General features: G+C 39.6%; 1 protein-coding gene and 1 non-coding gene across 2 annotated transcripts in view; both read right to left on the reverse strand.

Annotated features, from left to right (window-relative positions):
* rc3h2 (ring finger and CCCH-type domains 2) overlaps positions 1-25,688 on the reverse strand; it is a 41,901-nt gene that overhangs the window by 10,783 nt on the left and 5,430 nt on the right. The window contains 12 exon segments of the mRNA XM_062960551.1: positions 1,053-1,266; positions 1,354-1,509; positions 4,229-4,649; positions 4,651-4,801; positions 6,162-6,409; positions 7,929-8,249; positions 13,912-14,143; positions 14,243-14,375; positions 18,232-18,432; positions 21,304-21,479; positions 23,650-23,883; positions 24,001-24,118. Coding sequence (XP_062816621.1) covers positions 1,053-1,266; positions 1,354-1,509; positions 4,229-4,649; positions 4,651-4,801; positions 6,162-6,409; positions 7,929-8,249; positions 13,912-14,143; positions 14,243-14,375; positions 18,232-18,432; positions 21,304-21,479; positions 23,650-23,883; positions 24,001-24,118 — 2,605 coding nt within the window.
* LOC134293386 (small nucleolar RNA SNORD90) lies at positions 18,073-18,188 on the reverse strand. The gene has a single exon (XR_010000353.1). It is a non-coding gene; the product is annotated as a small nucleolar RNA SNORD90 (small nucleolar RNA).

The following is a 25,688-nucleotide window of genomic DNA, read 5'->3' on the forward strand; positions in this document are numbered from 1 at the left end:
GGAATAATTGTTTTTATTCCAATTGCTGCCAGTGAGAAGGCTAAGCTCCGGCCACTTGGTCTCCTAGAAACCCACTCAGCCCAGGGGACAGGCAGAGTTAGGCCTCACTTAGGCCTCTTCCACACTGCCTATAAAATACAGATTATCTGATTTTAACTGGATTATATGGCAGTGTAGACTCAAGGCCCTTCCACACAGCTATATAACCCATTTACCACGTTGTGTTTTTTCGGCTGCTGTGTATATATTATTAATGGTTTTTATTATTGTTCTTTGATGTTCCATATTTTATTTTATCATTGTTTTGTATCTGATTTTGCTGTAAGCCGCCCCGAGTCCCCTTCGGGGGAGATAGAGGTGGGATATAAATAAACTTATTATTGATTATTATTATTATTTATAATGGACTTAATGTCAGGGGGAAAGCTTTACCCTTGACCTTAACTACCACCAATTCCTCAATACTTTATTTCCCAGACCACCAGACTTGGCCACAGCAACGCGTGGCCGGGCACAGCTAGTCTATATCTATATATATAAAAGGGTAATGGAATCACGGCACTGGACAAAACAACTAAACTAAACGCCCCACAACCTTGAAAATTGACAGCACAACCTCTCATCCATGCCTCTAGGTTGATACAACAAAAAGAAAAGAAAAATAAAGGCCTAATTAGAGGGAGAGCAATAATTGTTTTTATCCAATTGCTGCCAGTTAGAAGGCTAAGCTCTGTTCACTTGGTCTCCTAGCAACCCACTCAGCCCAGGGGACCCTTGACCTTAACTACCACCAATTCCTCAATACTTTATTTCCCAGACCACCAGACTTCGCCACAGCAACGCGTGGCCGGGCACAGCTAGTCTATATATATAAAAGGGTAATGGAATCACGGCACTGGACAAAACAACTAAACTAAACGCACAACCTCTCATCCATGCCTCTACGTTCATACAACGAAAAGAAAAGAAAAATTAAGTCCTGGCCACAGCAACGCGTGGCCGGGCACAGCTAGTAATATTAATACAACGCTAACCCCCACCCCATGCCAGACCTGACATGCTGATGGGCTTGGTGGCACTTCCTTGGGAAGCAGTGGCTTGGACGGGGCCGGTGGTGTGGAAGCCCGTGCGCGAGGAGCGGGAGATGGCCCCCCACTTGGAGATGATGGGCCCGTCCCCGAAAGGGATGATGGGGTCCTCCTCCTTCGCCCGCCGCTGGGCCTCGAAGAGGGGCACCCGCTGCTTCATGTCCACGCTCTCCAGGTCCTGCGGGGGGGACAGAAGAGAAGGAAGACCTCAGGGAAGTCCCACCGGGAATGTTGGGACCCCCGTTTCTACGAGGCGGGGACTCACCAAGAGCACGGTGCCCGAGTTGGCGACGACGTCCTTGGGCCCCGACTCGATGGCGTTGATGCAGGAGCTGATGGTGCCGCAGGACCAGGGCGAGTAGTGCGAGAGACGCTCCTCCTCGTACTTGCTGCCACTCGCGTCCCCGGGGCTCTCGCAGAACTGCAGGGAGACGCAAGCCCAGAAAGAGCCCAACCGACTCGTTACTCCACGGATCACCTCCGCAGATAGCGTATTTCATCACGTCATAGTCACACTTTTCAATCAATTTTTTTAACCAAAATTTATTTATTTACAGCATTTATATTCCGCCCTTCTTTCTCACCCCGAAGGGGACTCAGGGCGGATCACATTACACATACAGTATAGTCTCACTAATCCAAGCCTCGTTTGTCCAAGCCTCTGGATAATCCAAGCCATTTTTGTAGTCAATGTTTCCAATATATCGTGATATTTTGGTGCTAAATTCGTAAATACAGTAATTACATCATAACATTACTGCGTATCGAACTACTTTTTCTGCCAAATTTGTTGTATAACATGAAGTTTTGGTGCTTAATTTGTAAAATCATAACCTAATTTGATGTTTAATAGGCTTTTCCTTGATCAGTCCTTATAATCCAAGATATTCGCTTATCCAAGCTTCTGCCGGCCCGTTTAGCTTGGATTAGTGAGACTCTACTGTATAGGCAAACATTCAATGCCTTTTAACATAGAACAAAGACAAGACAAACATAGGCTCCGAGCAGGCCTCGAACTCATGACCTCCTGGTCAGAGTGATTCATTGCAGTGATTCATTGCAGCTGCTCTCCAGCCTGCGCCACAGCCCGAGCTGAGTGTGTGACTATTACGTGATGAAAAAAATCTGCCTTTGATTATCCTGCGAGCATTACTTGATGACAAAATTGATAGTCCCATTTCTGTGAAATTGCTTCCCTGGAGACTTTTAAGAGGAGGCTGGATGGCCATCTGTCAGGGAGAGCCGGGCTGGGGCGCAGCTGGTTAGCAGCCAGCTGCAATAAACCACTACTGACCGAGAGGTCATGAGATCGAAGCCAGCCCGTGTCGGATTGAGCTCCTGACCATTAATAACCCAGCTCGTTGTTGACCTAAGCAACCTGAAAGACAGTTGCATCTCTTGAGTACAACATTGAGGTACCGCTTTATGCGGGGAATAATAATAATAATAATAATAATAATAATAATAATAATAATAAAGGTTTGGATCATTGATGTCGCCATCCCAGGTGACAGTCGCATTGACGAAAAACAACAGGAAAAACTCAGCCGCTATCAGGACGTCAAGATTGAACTTCAAAGACTCTGGCAGAAACCAGAGTAGGTGGTCATCACTCAATGTGATGGGCACATTGAGTGCCGTGCCAAAAGATCTCAGACGGCATTTGGAAACAATAGACATTGACAAAATCACGATCTGCCAACTGCAAAAGGCCACCCTGCTGGGATCTGCACGCATCATCCGAAAATACATCACACAGTCCTAGACACTTGGGAAGTGTTCGACTTGTGATTCTGTGATACAAAATCCAGCATAGCTATCTTGTTTGCTGTGTCATAATAAAATAATAATAATAATAATAATAATAATAATAATAATAATACATCACACGGTCCTAGACACTTGGGAAGTGTTCGACTTGTGATTTTGTGATATGAAATCCAGCAGATCTATCTTGTTTGCTGTGTCATACAATAATAATAATAAAAATAATAATAATAATAATAATAATAATAATAATAACTGCAAAAGGCCACCCTGCTGGGATCTGGGCACATCATCCGAAAATACATCACACAGTCCTAGACACTTGGGAAGTGTCCGACTTGTGATTTTGTGATACGAAATCCAGCATATGTATCTTGTTTGCTGTGTCATAATAAAATAATAATAATAATAATAATAATAATAATAATACATCACACAGTCCTAGACACTTGGGAAGTGTTCGACTTGTGATTTTGTGATACGAAATCCAGCATATCTATCTTGTTTGCTGTGTCATAATAAAATAATAATAATAATAATAATAATAATAATAATAATAATAATAAATGACACAGTCCTAGACACTTGGGAAGTGTTCGACTTGTGATTTTGTGATACGAAATCCAGCATATCTATCTTGTTTGCTGTGTCATAATAAAATAATAATAATAATAATAATAATAATAATAATAATAATAATAATAATAATTCACACAGTCCTAGACACTTGGGAAGTGTCCGACTTGTGATTTTGTGATACGAAATCCAGCATATCTATCTTGTTTGCTGTGTCATAATAAAATAATAATAATAATAATAATAATAATAATAATAATAATAATAATAATAATAAATGACACAGTCCTAGACACTTGGGAAGTGTCCGATTTGTGATTTTGTGATACGAAATCCAGCATATCTATCTTGTTTGCTGTGTCATAATAAAATAATAATAATAATAATAATAATAATAATAATAATAATAATAATAATAATAATAATAATACATCACACAGTCCTAGACACTTGGGAAGTGTCCGACTTGTGATTTTGTGATACGAAATCCAGCATGTCTATCTTGTTTGCTGTGTCATAATAAAATAATAATTTTATTCTTGTACCCCGCCTCTATCTCCCCGCAGGGACTCAGGGCGGCTTACAAATGCAAAAGAGTATACATACAAGAACATCAAATACCGAAAACGCACAAATGAAAAATTAAAACATACGATTAAAATCAAACCATGAATAAGACAAAGTTAAAACACATCAATAAAAACCTATGAAATCAATAAAAACGAATGGCTGGATGGCCATCTGTCAGGGGGGCTTTGTCGGGCCCCCCCTTTTCCCAATATCCCGGCCTTACCTACCTCTGAGCCGAAGTCCACGCTGAAAAGAGGGGAAGGCGGAGGCGGCGGGGACTGTGCGGCCGCGGAGAGGACGGAGGGCGTGGGTGGCGCGAGAGGCGCCTTCTGCGCGTGGCACGGGGCCCACGGCTCCGGCTTCCTTTGGAGGGGGTCGTCGTGGGCCGGCTTCAAAGGCAGCGTCCTCTGCTCGGGCGGCAGCGGGCAGGCCACGGAGTAGCAGCCGTCCAGGGAGCCGTGTCTCTCCCGCAGGAAGGTCTGGTAGACGGAGGGGTGCACCACGTCCACGGGGGGCACGGCCCCGCTCCGGAGGAGCTCGTCCCGGGGGAAGACCTGCGGCCGCCAAATGCGCCGGCTGTCGTAGACCGGGGCGTACATCCCCGAGGGGACCGGGGGCACCGCCCCAAACGGCTGCGAGGGCGGCGGGGGGCGGCGGGTAGGGCCGGTCCCGAGCGGGGAACGCCCCGTAGTGGTCGCCGTAGGGCACCGAGGAGGGAGGGAGGGGCGGCTCCGCGGCGCTTCCGGACCTCACGAACCGGGGGAGGCACGCCGGGACCGGCGGTGGAGGCGGGTAGTAACCTGCAAAAAGGGGGGGGGGGAACATCAGTGTCTGGGGCAGGGAGTTTCTCCTTGTGCAAGACATGAAATAATAATAATAATAATAATAATAATAATAATAATAATACAGGTGGTCCCGGTGGTGATGGGCACACTGGGTGCTGTGCCAAAAGATCTCAGCCGGCATTTGGAAACAATAGACATTGACAAAATTACGATCTGCCAACTGCAAAAGGCCACCTTACTGGGATCTGGGCGCATCATCCGAAAATACATCACACAGTCCTAGACACTTGGGAAGTGTTCGACTTGTGATTTTGTGATATGAAATCCAGCATGTCTATCTTGTTTGCTGTGCCATACAACGTCGTTGTGTTGATAATAATAATAATAATAATAATAATAATAATAATAGCTTTAAAAGCAAGACATGAAATAAAAATAACTAAAAGCAAGACATTAAATAATAACTGAAAGCAAGACATGAAATAATAATAATAATAACTAAAAGCAAGAAGTTAAAAATAATAATTAAAAGCAAGACATGAAATAACAATAGCTTTAAAAGCAAGACATGAAATAATAATAAAAGCAAGATGTTAAATAATAATAACTAAAAGCAAGACATGAAACAATAATAATAGCTTTAAAAGCAAGACGTGAAATAATAATAATAATAATAATTTTAACAGCAAGACGTGAAATAATAATAATAATAATAATAATAATAATAATAGCTTTAAAAGCAAGACATGAAATAAAAATAACTAAAAGCAAGACATTAAATAATAACTGAAAGCAAGACATGAAATAATAATAATAATAACTAAAAGCAAGAAGTTAAAAATAATAATTAAAAGCAAGACATGAAATAACAATAGCTTTAAAAGCAAGACATGAAATAATAATAAAAGCAAGATGTTAAATAATAATAACTAAAAGCAAGACATGAAACAATAATAATAGCTTTAAAAGCAAGACGTGAAATAATAATAATAATAATAATTTTAACAGCAAGACGTGAAATAATAATAATAATAATAATAATAATAATAATAGCTTTAAAAGCAAGACATGAAATAAAAATAACTAAAAGCAAGACATTAAATAATAACTGAAAGCAAGACATGAAATAATAATAATAATAACTAAAAGCAAGAAGTTAAAAATAATAATTAAAAGCAAGACATGAAATAACAATAGCTTTAAAAGCAAGACATGAAATAATAATAAAAGCAAGATGTTAAATAATAATAACTAAAAGCAAGACATGAAACAATAATAATAGCTTTAAAAGCAAGACGTGAAATAATAATAATAATAATAATAATTTTAACAGCAAGACGTGAAATAATAATAATGATAACAATAATCCGCTCACCTGCTTGTGGGAACTGTGAGGCTTCGTAGGGGAGGTGTGTGCGGGGGTCCTGGAAGTAGGGCAGGGCTTCCGAATGGGGCGGGAAGAGGGGCACCCGGGGGGCAAAGGGGCCGGGCTTGGGGGCCACGGGGCCCATCTCTGTCCCGAGCGGCGGGGGCGGCGGAAGAGGAGGAGGAGGAGGGGGGGGCGGCCCCCCTGAGGTAGCTGCGGCTTGGCTGACCGGCGTCTTGGGCGGAGAACCGATTTTACTGGGGGGGAACAAAGAGGGAAATAATATACCACTATACTGTAATATTATATGTAATATATGACATATAATTGATATTATTATATGGTATTAATATTATTATATTGTGTAACATATTGCTAGCCCCAGCTTCTAGCCAACCTAGCAGTTTGAAAACATGCCAATGTGAGTAGATCAATAGGTACTGCTCCTCTTGGCGGGAAGGTAATGGCGCTCCATGCAGTCATGGCAGTGGCCCGATGACCTTGGAGGTGTCTACGGACAACGCCGGCTCTTGGGCGTAGAAATGGAGATGAGCACCAACCCCCAGAATGTGAGTAGATCAATAGGTACTGCTCCTCTTGGCGGGAAGGTAATGGCGCTCCATGCAGTCATGCCAGTGGCCACATGACCTTGGAGGTGTCTACGGACAACGCCGGCTCTTGGGCGTAGAAATGGAGATGAGCACCAACCCCCAGAATGTGAGTAGATCAATAGGTACTGCTCCTCTTGGCGGGAAGGTAATGGCGCTCCATGCAGTCATGCCAGTGGCCACATGACCTTGGAGGTGTCTACGGACAACGCCGGCTCTTGGGCGTAGAAATGGAGATGAGCACCAACCCCCAGAATGTGAGTAGATCAATAGGTACTGCTCCTCTTGGCGGGAAGGTAATGGCGCTCCATGCAGTCATGCCAGTGGCCACATGACCTTGGAGGTGTCTACGGACAACGCCGGCTCTTGGGCGTAGAAATGGAGATGAGCACCGACCCCCAGAGTCGGTCACGACTGGACTAAACGTCAGGGGAAAACCTTTACCTTACCTATAATATATTATATTATTAAAACTTATATAAAAATATCTATATATATAAAAGGGTCATGAAATTTCGGCCTAGGACAAAACAGCAAAACTACACATCCCAGAAACACTAAACTTGGCAGCACAACCCCTGATCCGTGCCTCTACGTTCATACAACAAAAAGAAAAGAAAAATAAAGTCCTAATTAGAGGGAGAGGAATCACTGTTTTTATCCAAATGCTGCCAGTTAGAAGGCTAAGCTCCGCCCACTTGGGTCTCCTAGCAACCCACTCAGCCAAGGGGACAGGCAGAGTTAGGCCTCACTTAGGCCTCTTCCACACTGCCTATAAAATACAGATTATCTAATTTGCACTGGATTATATGGCAGTGTAGACTCAAGGCCCTTCCACACAGCTCTATAACCCATTTATAATCTTACATTATCTGCTTTGCACTGGATTATCTTGACTCCACACTGCCATATAATCCACTTCAGTGTGCATTTTATACAGCTGTGTAGAAGGGGCCTCATACTTTGCCACAGCAACGTGTGGCCGGGCACAGCTAGTTCTATTATAAAACTGAGGGCGGGGGCCAATACATGACCATGGAGGGCTGCATCCGGCCCCCGGGCCTTAGTTTGGGGACCCCTGATCTATAGGTTAGAGTTATAAAATGTACCTGTTGTGATTGACATGCAAATTCCACCTAAGAACCAACCCACATCATCTAGTACGTACCTTTCGTGCAGGGGGTCCGAGGGGGGCCCGGCGGCGTTGGCGCTCTGCCCGTTGGTGCCGGCCTTCTTGGCGCTCTCCAGGGTCCTGAGGGCGGAGGGGGAGGGGGCCTGGGCGCAGCGGGGCAGCATCTGGGGCAGGCCGCCCCCCTCCAGGCCCCCCACGCCGTTGGAGCTGGCCGCCAGCTTCCCCGCGGCCTCGGGGCTGCCCAGGATGGACAGGACGCTCCCGGCCGCCGTGGGGACGGGGCTGGTGGCGCCCGCTTTGCCCAGCACAGGGAAGGTCCGCACGGTGGCCGGGATCTTCTTGTTCCGGAGACGGTACCTGTCGGCAGAGAAAGGCCGGGTTAGAATAATAATAATAATAATAATAATAATAATAATAATAATAATAATAATAGTGTGGTTTTCTGGCACTGTGTATTTCTGCCGCTTCTGTGACTGTTCATTTGGGTTTTGATGATTCCGTAGCCCACTTGTCGATGGATGTCAGGAGCCCAGGAGCAAGCCATCAGGACAAAGGCAATTAAGGCCAAGATCGAAAAATCAGCTGATGACCCAAAATGCAGACTGTGCAAGGAAACCGACGAAACCATGGATCATATCCTCAGCTGCTGTAAGAAAATTGCACAGACAGACTACAAACAGAGGCATGACTATGTGGCTCAAATGATTCATTGGAACTTATGCCTCAAGTCCCACCTGCCAGCAGCAAAGAACTGGTGGGATCACAAACCTGCAAAAGTATTGGAAAATGAGCACGCAAAGATACTGTGGGACTTCCGAATCCAGACTGACAAAGTTCTGGAACACAACACACCAGACATCACAGTTGTGGAAAAGAAAAAGGTTTGGATCATTGATGTTGCCATCCCAGGTGACAGTCGCATTGACGAAAAACAACAGGAAAAACTCAGCCGCTCTCAGGACCTCAAGATTGAACTTCAAAGACTCTGGCAGAAACCAGTGCAGGTGGTCCCGGTGGTGATGGGCACATTGGGTGCCGTGCCAAAAGATGTCAACCAGCATTTGGAAACAATAGACATTGACAAAATCACGATCTGCCAACTGCAAAAGGCCACCCTGCTGGATCTGGGCACATCATCCAAAAATACATCACACAGTCCTAGACACTTGGGAAGTGTTCGACTTGTGATTTTGTGATACGAAATCCAGCATATCTATCTTGTTTGATGTGTCATAATAAAATAATAATAATAATAATAATAATAATAATAATAATAATAATAATAATAATAATACATCACACAGTCCTAGACACTTGGGAAGTGTTCGACTTGTGGTTTTGTGAAACGAAATCCAGCATGTCTATTTTGTTTGCTGTGTCATACAACATCGTTGTGTCAATAATAATAATAATAATAAAACTTCATTTATACCCCGCCACCATCTCCCTGTGAGGACTTGGGGCGGCTCACTATGTTACAAAAGTAACAACACAAATACATTAGCAATATACACAGTTTAAGACACAAGAAGATGATAAAGAAGTTAAAACAAAGGTTTATACCAGGGGTCCCCAAACTAAGGCCCGGGGGCCGGACGCGGCCCTCCAAGGTCATTTACCTGGCCCTCACCCTCAGTTTTATAATATAATAGTTTATATAGTTTTAATAATATATTGTATATACATATAATATTGATAATAATCTTGTGTTATACAATATAATACTAATAGTAATCTATCTATATAAAAGAGTGATGGCATCACGGCGACCCACAAAACAACAAAACTACAGGCCCCCCAACCTCGAAATTTGACAACACAACCCATCATCCATGCCTCTAGGTTGATACAACAAAAAGAAAAGAAAATTAAAGTCCTAATTAGAGGGAGAGGAATAATTGTTTTTATCCAATTGCTGCCAGTTAGAAGGCTAAGCTCCTCCAACTTGGTCTCCTAGCAACCCAATAAAAAATAATAAAAAACACTAAAATTAATACAATAAAATACTATAATAACAGAAAATAACTAAAAATAAAACAAGAAAATAATAAAATATAATAAATAAAAATATAACTTACAATAAAATTAATAAAAAAATGCAAATAACGTCAAATAAAAATTACACAATTTTTAACCAATATCACCACCACTTTGCCACAGCAACGCGTGGCCGGGCACAGCTAGTACCATATAATAATATTAATTATGTTATATATTACATATTATATAATAGTATAGTGGTATAGTTCAATATAGTAATATATAATGCTAATATTGTGTTATGCTAATAATATAATATATTGTATGTACATACAGCTGCTCTGAGAAGGGTGGGATATAAATGTAGTAAATAAATGCAGTAAATAAATAATTAATTTTAGACTTAGGCTCGGCCAAAGTCTGACATGACTTGAAGGCACACAACAACAACAACAACAATCCTAATTAACTTGACTATCTCATTGGCCAGTAGCAGGCCCACACTTTTCATTGAAATCCTAATAGGTTTATGTTGGTTAAAATTGTTTTTTATTTTTAAATATTGTATTGTTCTTTTGTTGTTGTCGTTGTTCCACTACAAATAAGACATGTGCAGTATATGCATAGGAATTTGTATTTTTTTTTCAAATGATAATTCGGCCCCTCAACAGTCTGAAAGATTGTGGACCAGCCCTCTGCTTAAAAAGTTTGGGGACCCCTGGTTTATACTGTTAATGTGGGATTTGTGTATTGATAGCGTTTAAATGCAATTTGTGCCATGCTTGTATTGCAACTGATTGCATCATCCAGAATGTACCATAGTGTGGAAAGAGTTAAATGCCAAGAAGCTAGGATGACCTTGATGCATGGCTGGAACTAGGGAGTATCCAGACACAACTCTGTCTGCCTAGAGTTAATGTGGGATTTGTGTATTGATAGTGTTTAAATGCAATGTGTGCCATGCTTGTATTGCAACTGATTGCATCATCCAGAATGTACCATAGTGTGGAAAGAGTTAAATGCCAAGAAGCGATGATGACCTGGATGTGTGGCTGGAACTAGGGAGTATCCAGACCTCTAGGTTGATACAACAAAAAGAAAAGAAAAATAAAGTCCAATTAGAGGGAGAGAAATAATAATAATAATAATAATAATAATAATAATAATAATAATAATTATTATTATTATTATTATTATTTTATTCTTATATCCCGCCCCATCTCCCCGGAGGGACTCGGGGCGGCTTACATGGGGCCATGCCCAGACACGACAGCACAAATCAGATAAAACATTAAAACTTCAACATGATTAAAAACAGTCATAAAAGTCAATATACACAATAATATTAAAATAATATTAAAATATTAAAAATAATTGTTTTTATCCAATTGCTGCCAGTTAGAATAATAATAATAATAATAATAATAATAATAATAATAATAATAATAATACTTTATTTATACCCCGCCACCATCTCCCCGTGGGGACTCGGGGCAGCTCACAATGTTACGAAAATAACAGCGCAAATACACAGTTTAAAACACAAGAAGATGATAAAACAAGTTAAAACAAAGATTTAAACAACAATAATAATATCAATAGCAATAATATCAAACAACCACCAATGCGATTCAGTCAACTTCAAAGGTGGGGGGACTATAGCAGCAATATAAGATAAAATCATTAGATTAAAATATCCCAGTGAAAGAAACCTAATAACATTCAGAATAGAATAATTATAATGAGGCTGGTCATCCAATGGCTGTCTCTCCAAAGGCCAGCCCAAACATCCAGGTTTTCAATTGTTTCTTAAAGGAGGCTATGCTCCGCCCACTTGGTCTCCTAGCAACCCACTCAGCCCAGGGGACAGGCACAGTTAGGCCTCACTTAGGCCTCTTCCACAGATTATCAGATTTTAACTGGATTATATGGCAGTGTAGACTCAAGGCCCTTCCACACAGCTATATAACCCATTTAGAATCTTCTATTATCTGCTTTGAACTGGATTATCTTGACTCCACACTGCCATATAATCCACTTCAGTGTGCATAGTAAACATAAAGACAACCATACAACAGGCATTCAATACCACCACGACCTCAACCATTTCTCACCAACACCACCAGACAACAACACAGCAACGCGTGGCCGGGCACAGCTAGTATAAGATAAAATCATTAGATTAAAATACCCCGATGAAAGGAACCTAATAACATTCAGAATAGAATTATACGTAATGAGGCTGGTCATCCAATAGCTGTCTCTCCAAAGGCCAGCCCAAACATCCAGGTTTTCAATTGTTTCTGGATGAGTTACCATTGTGTCGAATACCCCAGACACGGGTGAGGCAGGACAAGCACAATCAAAGCAGCCCCGGAAGATGGCCACCCAGCCCACCTCTTGATAATAATAATAATAATAATAATTCAAAATAATTCAAAGACTATGGCTGAAACCAGTGCAGGTAGTCCCGGTGGTGATGGGCACATTGGGTGCCGTGCCAAAAGATCTCAGCTGGCATTTGGAAACAATAGACATTGACAAAATTATGATCTGCCAGCTGCAAAAGGCCACCCTGCTGGGATCTGCGCGCATCATCCAAAAATACATCACACAGTCCTAGACACTTGGGAAGTGTTCGACTTGTGGTTTTGTAAAACGAAATCCAGCATATCTATCTTGTTTGCTGTGTCATAATAATAAAATAATAATAATAATAATAATAATAATAATAATAATAATAATAATACATCACACAGTCCTAGACACTTGGGAAGTGTTCGACTTGTGATTTTGTGAAACGAAATCCAGCATATCTATCTTGTTTGCTGTGTCATAATAAAATAATAATAATAATAATAATAATAATAATAATACATCACACAGTCCTAGACACTTGGGAAGTGTTCGACTTGTGATTTTGTGAAACGAAATCCAGCATATCTATCTTGTTTGCTGTGTCATACAATAAAATAATAATAATAATAATAATAATAATAATAATAATAATAATAATAATAATAATAATACATCACACAGTCCTAGACACTTGGGAAGTGTTCGACTTGTGATTTTGTGATACGAAATCCAGCATATCTATCTTGTTTGCTGTGTCATAATAAAATAATAATAATAATAATAATAATAATAATAATAATAATAATAATAATAATTTTATTTTTATACCCCGTCACCATCTCCCCAGAGGGACTCGGGGCGGCTCACAGATATAAAACAAGCATACAATGGTATCAAATACAAAAAACACACAAATAAAATTAAAAGGCATAAAATAAAATCTATATATATAAAAGAGTGATGGCATCAGGGCAGCGGACAAAACAACAAAACTACAGGCCCCCCAACCTCGAAATTTGACAACACAACCCATCATTCATGGCTCTAGGTTGATACAACAAAATGAAAAGAAAAATAAAGTCCTAATTACAGGGAGAGGAATAATAGTTTTTATCCAATTGCTGCCAGTTTGAAGGCTAAGCTCCGCCCACTTGGTCTCCTAGCAACCTCCTCAGCCCAGAGGACAGGCACAGTTAGGCCTCACTTAGGCTTCTTCCACAGATTATCAGATTTGCACTGGATTATATGGCAGTGTAGACTCAAGGCCCTTCCAAACAGCTATATAACCCATTTAGAATCTTATATTATCTGCTTTGAACTGGATTATCTTGACTCCACACTGCCATATAATACACTTCAGTGTGCATACTAGACATAAAGACAATCATACAACAGACATTCAATACCACCACGACCTCAACAATTTCTCACCAACACCACCAGACAACGCCACAGCAACGCGTGGCCGGGCACAGCTAGTCACATTATAAAACGCATGATAAAACACAGCAATAAAATCATACAATGGGCTGGGCCAAGTGCACTGAGTGAAACTTGTAAACATGAAGGAAGTTAAGGTGCTGTAAGATCCTGGGGAGAACCTTAAAGTGGGGTGAACTCTGTGCCTATGTCGAGGAGTTAACCAAGAGGTACAACTGGCCACAACTGACCCCACACTCACTTCTCCAGCTCCTCCTGCGAGTGGGCAAAGGTGCAGTTGGTCCCGCGCGGGCACCCGCCTTGCTGTCGCAGGTCGCGGCACATGCTGGTCTTGTACTTGCTGTTGGGCTGGGGCTGTGGGGTTTCGTGGCCCTTCCGGCTGTAGTTCTGGATGAAGTCCACCAAGCCGTGGACCACCGTCTTGACAGCCACCATGGCGCTCTCCAGCTGCTCCCACGTGGGAGACGCCGCGTCTGTGGGGACCGCAGAGGGTGAGAGCGGGCAGGAGACACGCAGGGCGGGTGACGCCACCAAGGAAGCCTCGCATTTTGTGTGATGATTGTGTCCCGTACCTGGATTAGGGTCGATGTTGGCCAAAAGCTCCAGGTAGGGACGGAGCCGGTTTAGATTGGCAGGGTCGCCCGTCCGTTGCAGAACGATGGTCAGCTCCTGAACGCTTTTGGCAAAGGACTCCGGGGACTGAAGCTGAAGGGACACAAGAACACTCTGCTATTAGGATTATTTAGATGCACACTGCATATGTCTTATTTGTAGTGCAAAAACAACAACAACAACAACAACAAGAACAATGAAAGAACAATACAATATTTAAAAATAAAAACAATTTTAACCAACATACATTTATCAGGATTTCAATGGGAAGTGTGGAAGAGGCCTAAGTGAGGCCTAACTTTGCCTGTCCCCTGGGCTGAGTCGGTTGCTAGGAGACCAAGTGGGCATAGCTTAGCCTTCTAACTGGCAGCAATTGGATAAAAACAATTATTGCTCTCCCTCTAATTAGGACTTTATTTTTCTTTTCTTTTGTTGTATCAACCTAGAGGCGTGGATGAGGGGTTGTGCTGTCAATTTTCAAAGTTGTGGGGTGTTTAGTTTTGTTGTTTTGTCGGTCGCCAGGATTCCATCACTCTTTTATATATATAGATACATATATATACATGTAATATTAATAATAAATGTATGTTTTAACCAACATACATTTATCAGGATTTCAATGGGAAGTGTGGTCCTGCTTCTGGCCAATGAGATAGTCAAGTTAATTAGGGTTGTTGTTGTTGTTGTTGTTGTGTGCCTTCAAGTCATTTCAGACTTTGGTTGAGCCTAAGTCTAAAATTTATTTATTTGTTTGTTTGTTTATTATTTACTGCATTTATTTACTACATTTGTAGCACACCCTTCTCACCCCAAAGGGGACTCAGAGTGGCTTACAAATTATATGTACATACAATATATTATATTATTAGCATAGCACAATATTAGCATTATATATTACTATATTGAACTATACCACTATACTGTAATATTATTAGTAATATTATATGTAATATAGAATATATAATTAATATTATTATATGGTATTATTATTAGTGTTATATTGTATTACATTAAAATATTATTATCAATATTATATGTATATACAATATATTCTATTATAAAACTGAGGGCGGGGGCCAGGTAAATGACCTCGGAGGGCCGCATCCGGCCCCCGGGCCTTAGTTTGGGGACCCCTGATTTAGAGCCTGATTTTTCTGCTGCAAAGGAGACTCAAAGTGCCCTCAAATATGTTCTATTCTTCTTCTTCTTCTTCTTCTTATTATTATTGTTATTATTGGGCTCAAAGTAGCTTCAGATGTGTTCCACTATTATTATTAGACTCAAAGCTCCTTCAGAAGTGTTATTATTATTATTACTACTACTACTATTACTATTATTACAGTAGAGTCTCACTTATCCAAGCTAAATGGGCCGGCAGAAGCTTGGATAAGCGAATATCTTGGATAATAAGGAGGGATTAAGAAAAAGGCTATTAAACATCAAATTAGATTATGATTTTACAAGTTAAGCACCAAAACATCATGTTTTACAACAAATTTGACAGGAAAAGTAGTTCAATACGCAGTAATGTTATGTTGTAATTCCTGTATTTACGAATTTAGCACCAAAATATCACGATATATTGAAAACATTGACTACAAAAATGGCTTGGATTATCCAGAGGCTTGGATTAGCAAGGCTTGGATTAGTGAGACTCTACTGTAGTCTCAAAGTGCCTTCAGTTGTGTTATATTATTATTATTAGACTCAAAGCTCATTCAGAAGTGTTATATTATTATTTTTATTGTATGACACAGCAAACAAGATAGATATGCTGGATTTCGTATCACAAAATCCCAAGTCGAACACTTCCCAAATGTCTAGGACTGTGTGATGTATTTTCGGATGATGCATGCAGATTATTATTATTATTATTATTATTATTACTATTATTATTAGACTCAAGGCGCCTTCAGATGTGTTATATTATTATTATTATTATTATTATTATTATTATTATTATTATTATTATTATTATTAAACCCAAAATGCCTTCACATGTCTTATATTATTATTAGTATTACTACTATAACTATTTTTATTAGTCTCAAAGTGCCTTCAGTTGTGTTATATTCTTCTTATTATTTATTTATTTATTTATTTATTTACAGCATTTATATTCCGCCCTTCTCACCCCGAAGGGGACTCAGGGCGGATCACATTACACATATAGGCAAACATTCAATGCCTTTTTAACATAAGACAAAGACAAACAACATAGCTCCGAGCGGGCCTCGAACTTATGACCTCCTGGTCAGTGATTCATTGCAGTTAATTGCAACTGGTTTGCTCTCCTGTCTGCGCCACAGCCCCGGGCTATTAGACTCAAGAAGCCTCCGGATGTCTTATATTATTATTTTTACTATTATTATTATTATTATTACTACTACTATTATTAGACTCAAAGTGCCTTCAGATGTGTTATATTTTTTATTATTACTATTATTAGACTCAAGGCGCCTTCAAATGTGTTATATTATTATTATTACTATTAATAGACTCAAAATGCCTTCAGATGTCTTATATTATTATTGTTAGATGTGTTATTACTAGATGTCTTCTATTATTATTATTCTTATTATTACTACTACTAGATGTGTTATTACTAGATGTGTTCTATTATTATTATTATTATTCTTACTATTATAAGACTCAAAGCGCCTTCAGATGTATTATTATTATTACTATTATTATTAGACTCAAAATGCCTTCAGATGTCTTATATTATTATTGTTAGATGTGTTATTACTAGATGTCTTCTATTATTATTATTCTTATTATTACTACTACTAGATGTGTTATTACTAGATGTGTTCTATTATTATTATTATTATTCTTACTATTATAAGACTCAAAGCGCCTTCAGATGTATTATTATTATTACTATTATTATTAGACTCAAAATGCCTTCAGATGTCTTATATTATTATTGTTAGATGTGTTATTACTAGATGTCTTCTATTATTATTATTCTTATTATTATTACTACTACTAGATGTGTTATTACTAGATGTGTTCTATTATTATTATTATTATTCTTACTATTATAAGACTCAAAGCGCCTTCAGATGTATTATTATTATTACTATTATTATTAGACTCAAAATGCCTTCAGATGTGTTATATTATTATTATTATTATTTTATTATGACATAGCAAACCAGATAGATATGCTGGATTTCGTATCACAAAATCACAAGTCGAACACTTCCCAAGTGTCTAGGACTGTGTGATGTATTTTCGGATGATGCGCGCAGATCCCAGTAGGGTGGCCTTTTGCAGCTGGCAGATTGTGTTATATTATTATTGGTTGAGATCATCTTTTTTCCATCACAATTATTATGCTCCTCGACCTTTTGCACTGGTCGCTCTTCCCGATTCTTGATTGATTGATATTACTCAGGACTCCTCCCTACCGTACCTAATGTGACCTTAAATGATTCTAATGCACTTTATCTATTTATGAATTTGTTACCCATAATGTGCACCGTATTCTTTGCTTATCCGCTATTGCAGCCTCATTGTTTTTAACCTGATGTTTTAATTCTGCGTTGTGTTTTTTAACTTATTGTGTATATTTTTTATTGGTTTTTGTTTTTGTCCTGATGTTTTATATTTTATCATTGTTTGTATTTTGATTTTGCTGTAAGCCGCCCCGAGTCCCCTTCGGGGGAGATGGAGGCGGGATACAAATAAACTTATTATTATTATTATTATTATTATTATTATTATTATAGTCAAAGGAAGAGGGGAGGGGAGGAGGGAGGGAAGGTGAGAATGGCTTGTTACTAAAACCGGGGACGTCTTCAGGCGGCATAAACGGAAGATCAGTGTGAGAAGGCGGTGCCTTCCAGCTCAGAATCTGCCCTATGCGGCTTCATCACGAGACGTCCCTTATCCACAAGAGAGAGAGGGGGAAAGGTGAGTGTCTGGGGTGTCCGTGGCTGACCTTGTCGATGATGGACTGCATGTGGGACTTGTGGGCCAGGTCCCCGTAGAGGAGGGAGGACCACTGCTCGGGCGAGATGCGCAGGCCGGCCTCCATGGCGATGTGGACGATCTGGGCGTCGTGCTCCCGGCGCAGGGCCTCGTAGCCACGGAACTCCTCCTTCAGCTGCATCAGCGAGGAGTCCTCGTCCCGCTTGGTCACCTGTGTGGGAGCGAGCGCAAAGGGTCCGAGGGCGGGAAGAGAGAGGCCCGGCCGAGCCCAACCCCGTTCTTGCCATCTCGGGAATAAACATTAAAACACCGCCAATATGATCTTTGAATGGATTGAATGGATTAACTGTCTTCCAAGGTTCCATAACCAGCATTTTTGGAGACACCGTTCAAAAATATTAAGGCCTGCAATGACTAACTCATGAATGTTCAAAAATATTAAGGCCTGCAATGACTAACTCATGAATGTTCAAAAATATTAAGGCCTGCAATGACTAACTCATGACCGTTCAAAAATATTAAGGCCTGCAATGACTAACTCATGAACGTTCAAAAATATTAAGGCCTGCAATGACTAACTCATGACCGTTCAAAAATATTAAGGCCTGCAATGACTAACTCATGAATGTTCAAAAATATTAAGGCCTGCAATGACTAACTAATGACCGTTCAAAAATATTAAGGCCTGCAATGACTAACGACCGTGCAAAAATATTAAGGCCTGCAATGACTAATGTCCATTCAAAAATATTAAGGCCTGCAATGACTAACTCATGAACATTCAAAAATATTAAGGCCTGCAATGACTAACTAATGACCATTCAAAAATATTAAGGCCTGCAATAACTAATGAACGTTCAAAAATATTAAGGCCTGCAATGACTAACTAATGAACGTTCAAAAATATTAAGGCCTGCAATGACTAATGACCGTGCAAAAATATTAAGGCCTGCAATGACTAATGTCCATTCAAAAATATTAAGGCCTGCAATGACTAATGACCGTGCAAAAATATTAAGGCCTGCAATGACTAATGACCGTGCAAAAATATTAAGGCCTGCAATGACTAATGTCCATTCAAAAATATTAAGGCCTGCAATGACTAACTAATGACCGTTCAAAAAAATTAAGGCCTGCAATAACTAATGACTGTTCAAAAATATTAAGGCCTGCAATAACTAATGAACGTTCAAAAATATTAAGGCCTGCAATGACTAACTCATGACCATTCATAATGAGGAAACAATAATAATAATAATAATAATAATAATAGAAATATATTATTATAGAAAAATAATATAAAGAAAGTATTACTCTTATTATTAATATACTAATAATTATTAATATTGTCATTATATATATATATATATATATATATATATATATATATATATATATATAATAACTCCAATATATATATATATACACAGTAGAGTCTCACTTATCCAACACTCACTTATTCAACGTTCTGGATTATCCAACGCATTTTTGTAGTCAATGTTTTCAATACATCGTGATATTTTGGTGCTAAATTCATAAATACAGTAATTACTACATAGCATTACTGTGTATTGAACTACTTTTTCTGTCAAATTTGTTGTTAAACATTATGTTTTAGTGCTTAATTTGTAAAATCATAACTGAATTTGATGTGTAATAGGCTTTTCCTTAATCCCTCCTTATTATCCAACATATTTGCTTATCCAACGTTCTGCTGGCCCGTTTATGTTGGTTAAGTGAGACTCTACTGTAGCATAAAAAACCATTACTATCTATATATATAAAATGGTAATGAAATTTCGGCTTAGGACAAACAACAAAATTACACATCCCAGAAACACTAAACTGGGCAGCACAACCCCTCATCCATGCCTCTACGTTCATACAACAAAAAGAAAATAAAAATAAAATCCTAATTAGAGGGAGAGGAATAATTGTTTGTATCCAATTGCTGCCAGTTAGAAGGCTAAGCTCCACCCACTTGGTCTCCTAGCAACCCACTCAGCCCAGGGGACAGGCAGAGTTAGGCCTCACTTAGGCCTCTTCCACACTGCCTATCAAATACAGATTATCAGATTTGAACTGGATTATATGGCAGTGTAGACTCAAGGCCCTTCCACACAGCTATGTAACCCATTTATAATCTTATATTATCAGCTTTGAACTGGATTATCTTGACTCCACACTGCCATATAATCCACTTCAGTGTGGAGTCGGACACAACTGGACTTAATGTCAGGAGAAAACCTTTACCTTTTACCTTAACTACCACCAATTCCTCAATACTTTATTTCCCAGACCACCAGACTTCGCCACAGCAATGCGTGGCCGGGCACAGCTAGTATAATATATAATAGTAAAATAATAATACAATAATATAGTAAAGTAATATGATACAATAATACAATATTGTAATAAAATATAGTAATATAATAATAATAATAATATGTGATAGGGGATCAATATCATAACAATAGTGTGGTTTATGGGAATAATATAATAACACACCCACCTGTCTATATATATAAAAGAGTGATGGCATCACGGCAGCGGACAAAACAACAAAAGTAAACACCCCACAACCTCGAAAACTGACAGCACAACCCCTCATCCATGCCTCTAGGTTGATGCAACAAAAAGAAAAGAAAAATAAAGTCCTAATTAGAGGGAGAGGAAGAATTGTTTTTATCCAATTGCTGCCAGTTAGAAGGCTAAGCTCCGCTCACTTGGTCTCCTAGCAACCCACTCAGCCCAGGGGACCCTTGACCTTAACTACCACCAATTCCTCAATACTTTATTTCCCATACCACCAGACTTCGCCACAGCAACGCGTGGCCGGGCACAGCTAGCTATTATTAAAATAGTAATAATTATTAATATTATCATTATATATATATATATATACTTCATTTTTATACCCCGCCTCCATCTCCCTGAAGGGACTCGGGGCGGCTAACATGGGGACAAGCCCAGGTAATCACAATAACAGAAAATGCAATACATACGTAATGCGAATCCTCAACAAACAGAAATTACAACCTGATAAAAACATTGGGGGGGGGGGGGGGGGGGAAAGGCGCACCTTGAAGCAGGATGCGCGGTAGAGGAGCTGCACCACGTGTCCGATGCTGGTCTTGGAGGCCTGTGGGAACCTGGGCTCCAGCCTCTGGACCACAAACAGCACCAGGACCTTCCGGGAGAGGGCCGAGCCGTCCTCCAAGGCCAGCAGCACCAGCTTCAGGGCTTCCTCCTGCATCGCTGGGAACACAAAGGCAGGCGTCAGGGTCTCCCAGGAACCCCCAAAAAGAGCCCCATGTGCTTTTCCGGCCCATCTCAAAACAGCAATTCAGTGTTGTGCCCCTGTTTTTGTTTTTGTTCCGTGTCTTTGTGCTGAGACTAACTGAACAATGAATGCATCTATGCGCTGATGGGTCACACTGTGTTAAAGCACCGAGCTGCTGAACTTGCAGCCCCAGCTCCTGCCAACCTAGCAGTTCGAAAACGTGAGTAGATCAATAGGTACAGCTCCGGTAGGAAGGTAACACTGGCGCTCCATGCAGTCATGCCAGTGGCCACATGACCTTGGAGGAGTCTATGGACAACGCCGGCTCTTCGGCTTAGAAATGCGCAGCACCAACCCCCAGAGTCGGTCACGACTGGACTTAATGTCAGGGGAAAACCTTTACCTTTACCTTTACACCGATATCAATAGAATGTACCGTATATGCTCGAGTATAAGCCGGCCCAAATATAACCCAAGGCACCTAACTTTACCACAAAAAAAAAAAAACCCTATGAAAACATTGACTCAATTATAAGCCGCGAGTTGTAAATTTCAGAAATAAAAATAGATAACAATAAAATTACTGTATATACTCAAGTATAAGCCAACCCGAATATAACCCAAGGCACCTAATTTTACCACAAAAAAACCTGGGAAAACATTGACTCAATTATAAGCAGCGAGTTGTAAATTTCAGAAATAAAAATAGATAACAATAAAATTACTGTATATACTCAAGTATAAGCCAACCCGAATATAAGCCGAGGCACCTAATTTTACCACAAAAAAACCTGGGAAAACATTGACTCAATTATAAGCCGCGAGTTGTAAATTTCAGAAATAAAAATAGATAACAATAAAATTACTGTATATACTCAAGTATAAGCCAACCCGAATATAAGCCGAGGCACCTAATTTTACCACAAAAAAACCTGGGGAAATATTGACTCAATTATTAGCCGAGAGTTGTAAATTTCAGAAATAAAAATAGATAACAATAAAATTACATTACTTGAGGCATCAGTAGGTTCAATGTTTTTGAATATTTACATAAAGCTCAATTTTAAGATAAGACTGTCCAACTCTGATGAAATCACGATTCTCATCTTCTTCAATGTCAATGTGCTTATGTATCCTTTTAATAATAATAGAGTAAAATAATACATGTAATAATAACAATAATAAATACAGGAAAATAATACATGTAGTAATAAATAGAGTAAAATAATAAATGTATTAATAATAATAATAAAAAATACAGGAAAATAGTACAAGTAATAATAAATAGAGTAAAATAATAAATGCAATAATAATAATAATAATAATAATAATAATAATAATAATAGAGTAAAATAAATGTAAAAGTAGCAACAATAATAGAGAAAAATAATAAATGTAATAATACCAATAATAATAGAGAAAAATAATAAACGTACCATATATTCTCGAGTATATGGGCTCGGGCTGTGGCGCAGGCTGGAGAGCAGCTGCAATGAATCACTGCAATGAATCACTCTGACCAGGAGGTCATGAGTTCGAGGCCCGGCTTGGAGCCTATGTTTGTTTGTCTTTGTTCTATGTTAAAAGGCATTGAATGTTTGCCTATATGTGTCATGTGATCCGCCCTGAGTCCCCTTCAGGGTGAGAAAGAAGGGCGGAATAGAAATGATGAAAATAAATAAATAATTATAAGCTGACCCAAATATAAGCCAACCAGGAACCTCACCTGAGTATAAGCCGAGGTCTGAAAAAAGGGCTGAAAAACTAGGCTTATACTCGAGTATATACAGTACATTACTTGGGGCATCAGTAATGTTTTTGAATGTTTACATAAAACTGTAATTTAAGATCAGACTGTCCAACTCTGATTAAATCATTATTCTTACCTTCTCCGAGGTAAATGTGCTCAAGTAGCCTTTTAATAATAATAACAGAGTAAAATAATAGATGTAATAACAATATCAGAGTGAAATAATAAAAGTATTATTAACAATAATAAAAATAGAGTAAAATAAATGTAAAAGTCATGATAATAAAAGGGTAAAATAACAAATGTAATAACACCAATAACAAGAGAGAAAAACAATAAATGTTCCATAGAGACTCGAGTATAAGCCAACCCGAATATAAGCCAACCAGGCTTACCTGGTCCGAGGAACTGGCATCCCCGGGCCCGGACGGCGGCCCAGAGGTTGGCCGAGAGCTGCTGTGGGTTCTGGTGCTGCAGGATGAGCTCGGTGACGGTGCGTTCCCCGAGAGAGCGGGCCGCCCGCATGGCCCGGACCCGGCCCTCCTCCTCGACCAGCTGGCAGTTGACCAGGGTGACCAGCTTCCTCTGCATGGGCCGGCTCAGCGCGCTCGGGTTCAGGCCGGCCACGCCTTCCGAGGGGGGGGGGAACCGGGGAGGAACAAGAGAAGGAGGGACCAGGTTTGCCCAGGCCTATTCTAAAGGAACGACCACACACACCCCCCGCACCCGCTTGCATGGGAACGTACCTTTGCCTCCGCTCAGCGGCTTCAGATAAAGCGCCAGATCCTCGACACACTTCTTGGCCACCTCATAGTGTTTGTTCTCTCCTAGATGGCTGAGCTTGATGCTCTGGTGGTCGGGGACCTGCAAAGCAGAGGGGACAGGGGAAAAAATTAAAATATAATATACTGTATATCAGGGGTCCCCAAACTAAGGCCCGGGGGCCGGATGCGGCCCTCCAGGGTCATTGACCTGGCCCCCGCCTTCATTTATAATATAATATTTTTATATCAGTTTTAATAGTATAATATATTGTATATACATATGATATTGATAATAATATCATTTTATACAATATAATACTAATAATATTACCATATAATAATATTAATTATATGTTATATATTACACATAATATTACAGTATACTGGTATAATTCAATATAGTAATATATAATGCTAATATAATAATAATAATAATAATAATGGGGTTGTTGTATGTCTTTCGGGCTGTGTGGCCATGTTCCAGAAGCATTCTCTCCTGACGTTTCGCCCACATCTATGGCAGGCATCCTCAGAGGTTGTGAGGTATGGAATCCTCACAACCATACCTCACAACCTCTGAGGATGCCTGCCATAGATGTGGGCGAAACGTCAGGAGAGAATGCTTCTGGAACATGGCCACACAGCCCGAAAGACATACAACAACCCTGTGATTCTGGCCATGAAAGCCTTCGACAACACAATAATAATAATAATAATTTTATTCTTATACCTCGCCCCATCTCCCCGAAGGGACTCGGGGCGGCTTATATATTGTGCTATGCGAATAATATAATATATCATATGTACATACAGCTGCTCTGAGTTCCCTTCGTGGTGAGAAGGGCGGGATATAAATGTAGTAAATAAATGTAGTAAATGAATAAATAAATAATTTTGGACTTAGGCTCGCCCGAAGTCTGAAATGACTTGAAGACACACAACAACAACAACAACAACAATCCTAATTAACTTGACTATCTCATTGGCCAGAAGCAGGCCCACACTTCCTATTGAAATCCTGATAGGTTTATGTTGGTTAAAATTATTTTCACTTTTAAATATTGTATTGGTCTTTCATTGTTATTGTTGTTGTTTTGCAATACAAATAAGACATGTGCAGTGTGCATAGGAATTTGTTCATAGTTTTTTAAAAATATAGTCCGGCCCTCCAACGGACCGAGGGACCGTGAACTGGCCCCCTGTTTAAAAAGTTTGGGGACCCCTGCTGTATATACTCGAGTATAAGCCTAGTTTTTCAGCCCTATTTTTAAAACTGAAAAAGCCCCCCTTGGCTTATACTCGGGTGAGGGTCCTGGTTGGCTTATATCTGGGTCAGCTTATACTCGAGAATATATGGTACATTTATTATTTTTCTCTATTACTATTGGTATTATTACATTTATTATTTTTCTCTATTATTGTTGCTACTATTACATTTATTTTATTAATACATTTATTATTTCACTCTGATCTTATTATTATTATTGCATTTATTATTTTACTCTATTTATTATTACTTGTATTATTTTCCTGTATTTATTATTATTATTATTACATGTATTATTTTATTATTTATTTATTTATTTATTTACATCATTTATATTCCGCCCTTCTCACCCCGAAGGGGACTCAGGGCGGATCACAATACACATATTAGCAAACATTCAATG

The sequence above is a fragment of the Anolis carolinensis genome, unplaced genomic scaffold (genome assembly GCF_035594765.1).
Source record: "Anolis carolinensis isolate JA03-04 unplaced genomic scaffold, rAnoCar3.1.pri scaffold_7, whole genome shotgun sequence".
NCBI lineage: Eukaryota > Metazoa > Chordata > Lepidosauria > Squamata > Dactyloidae > Anolis > Anolis carolinensis.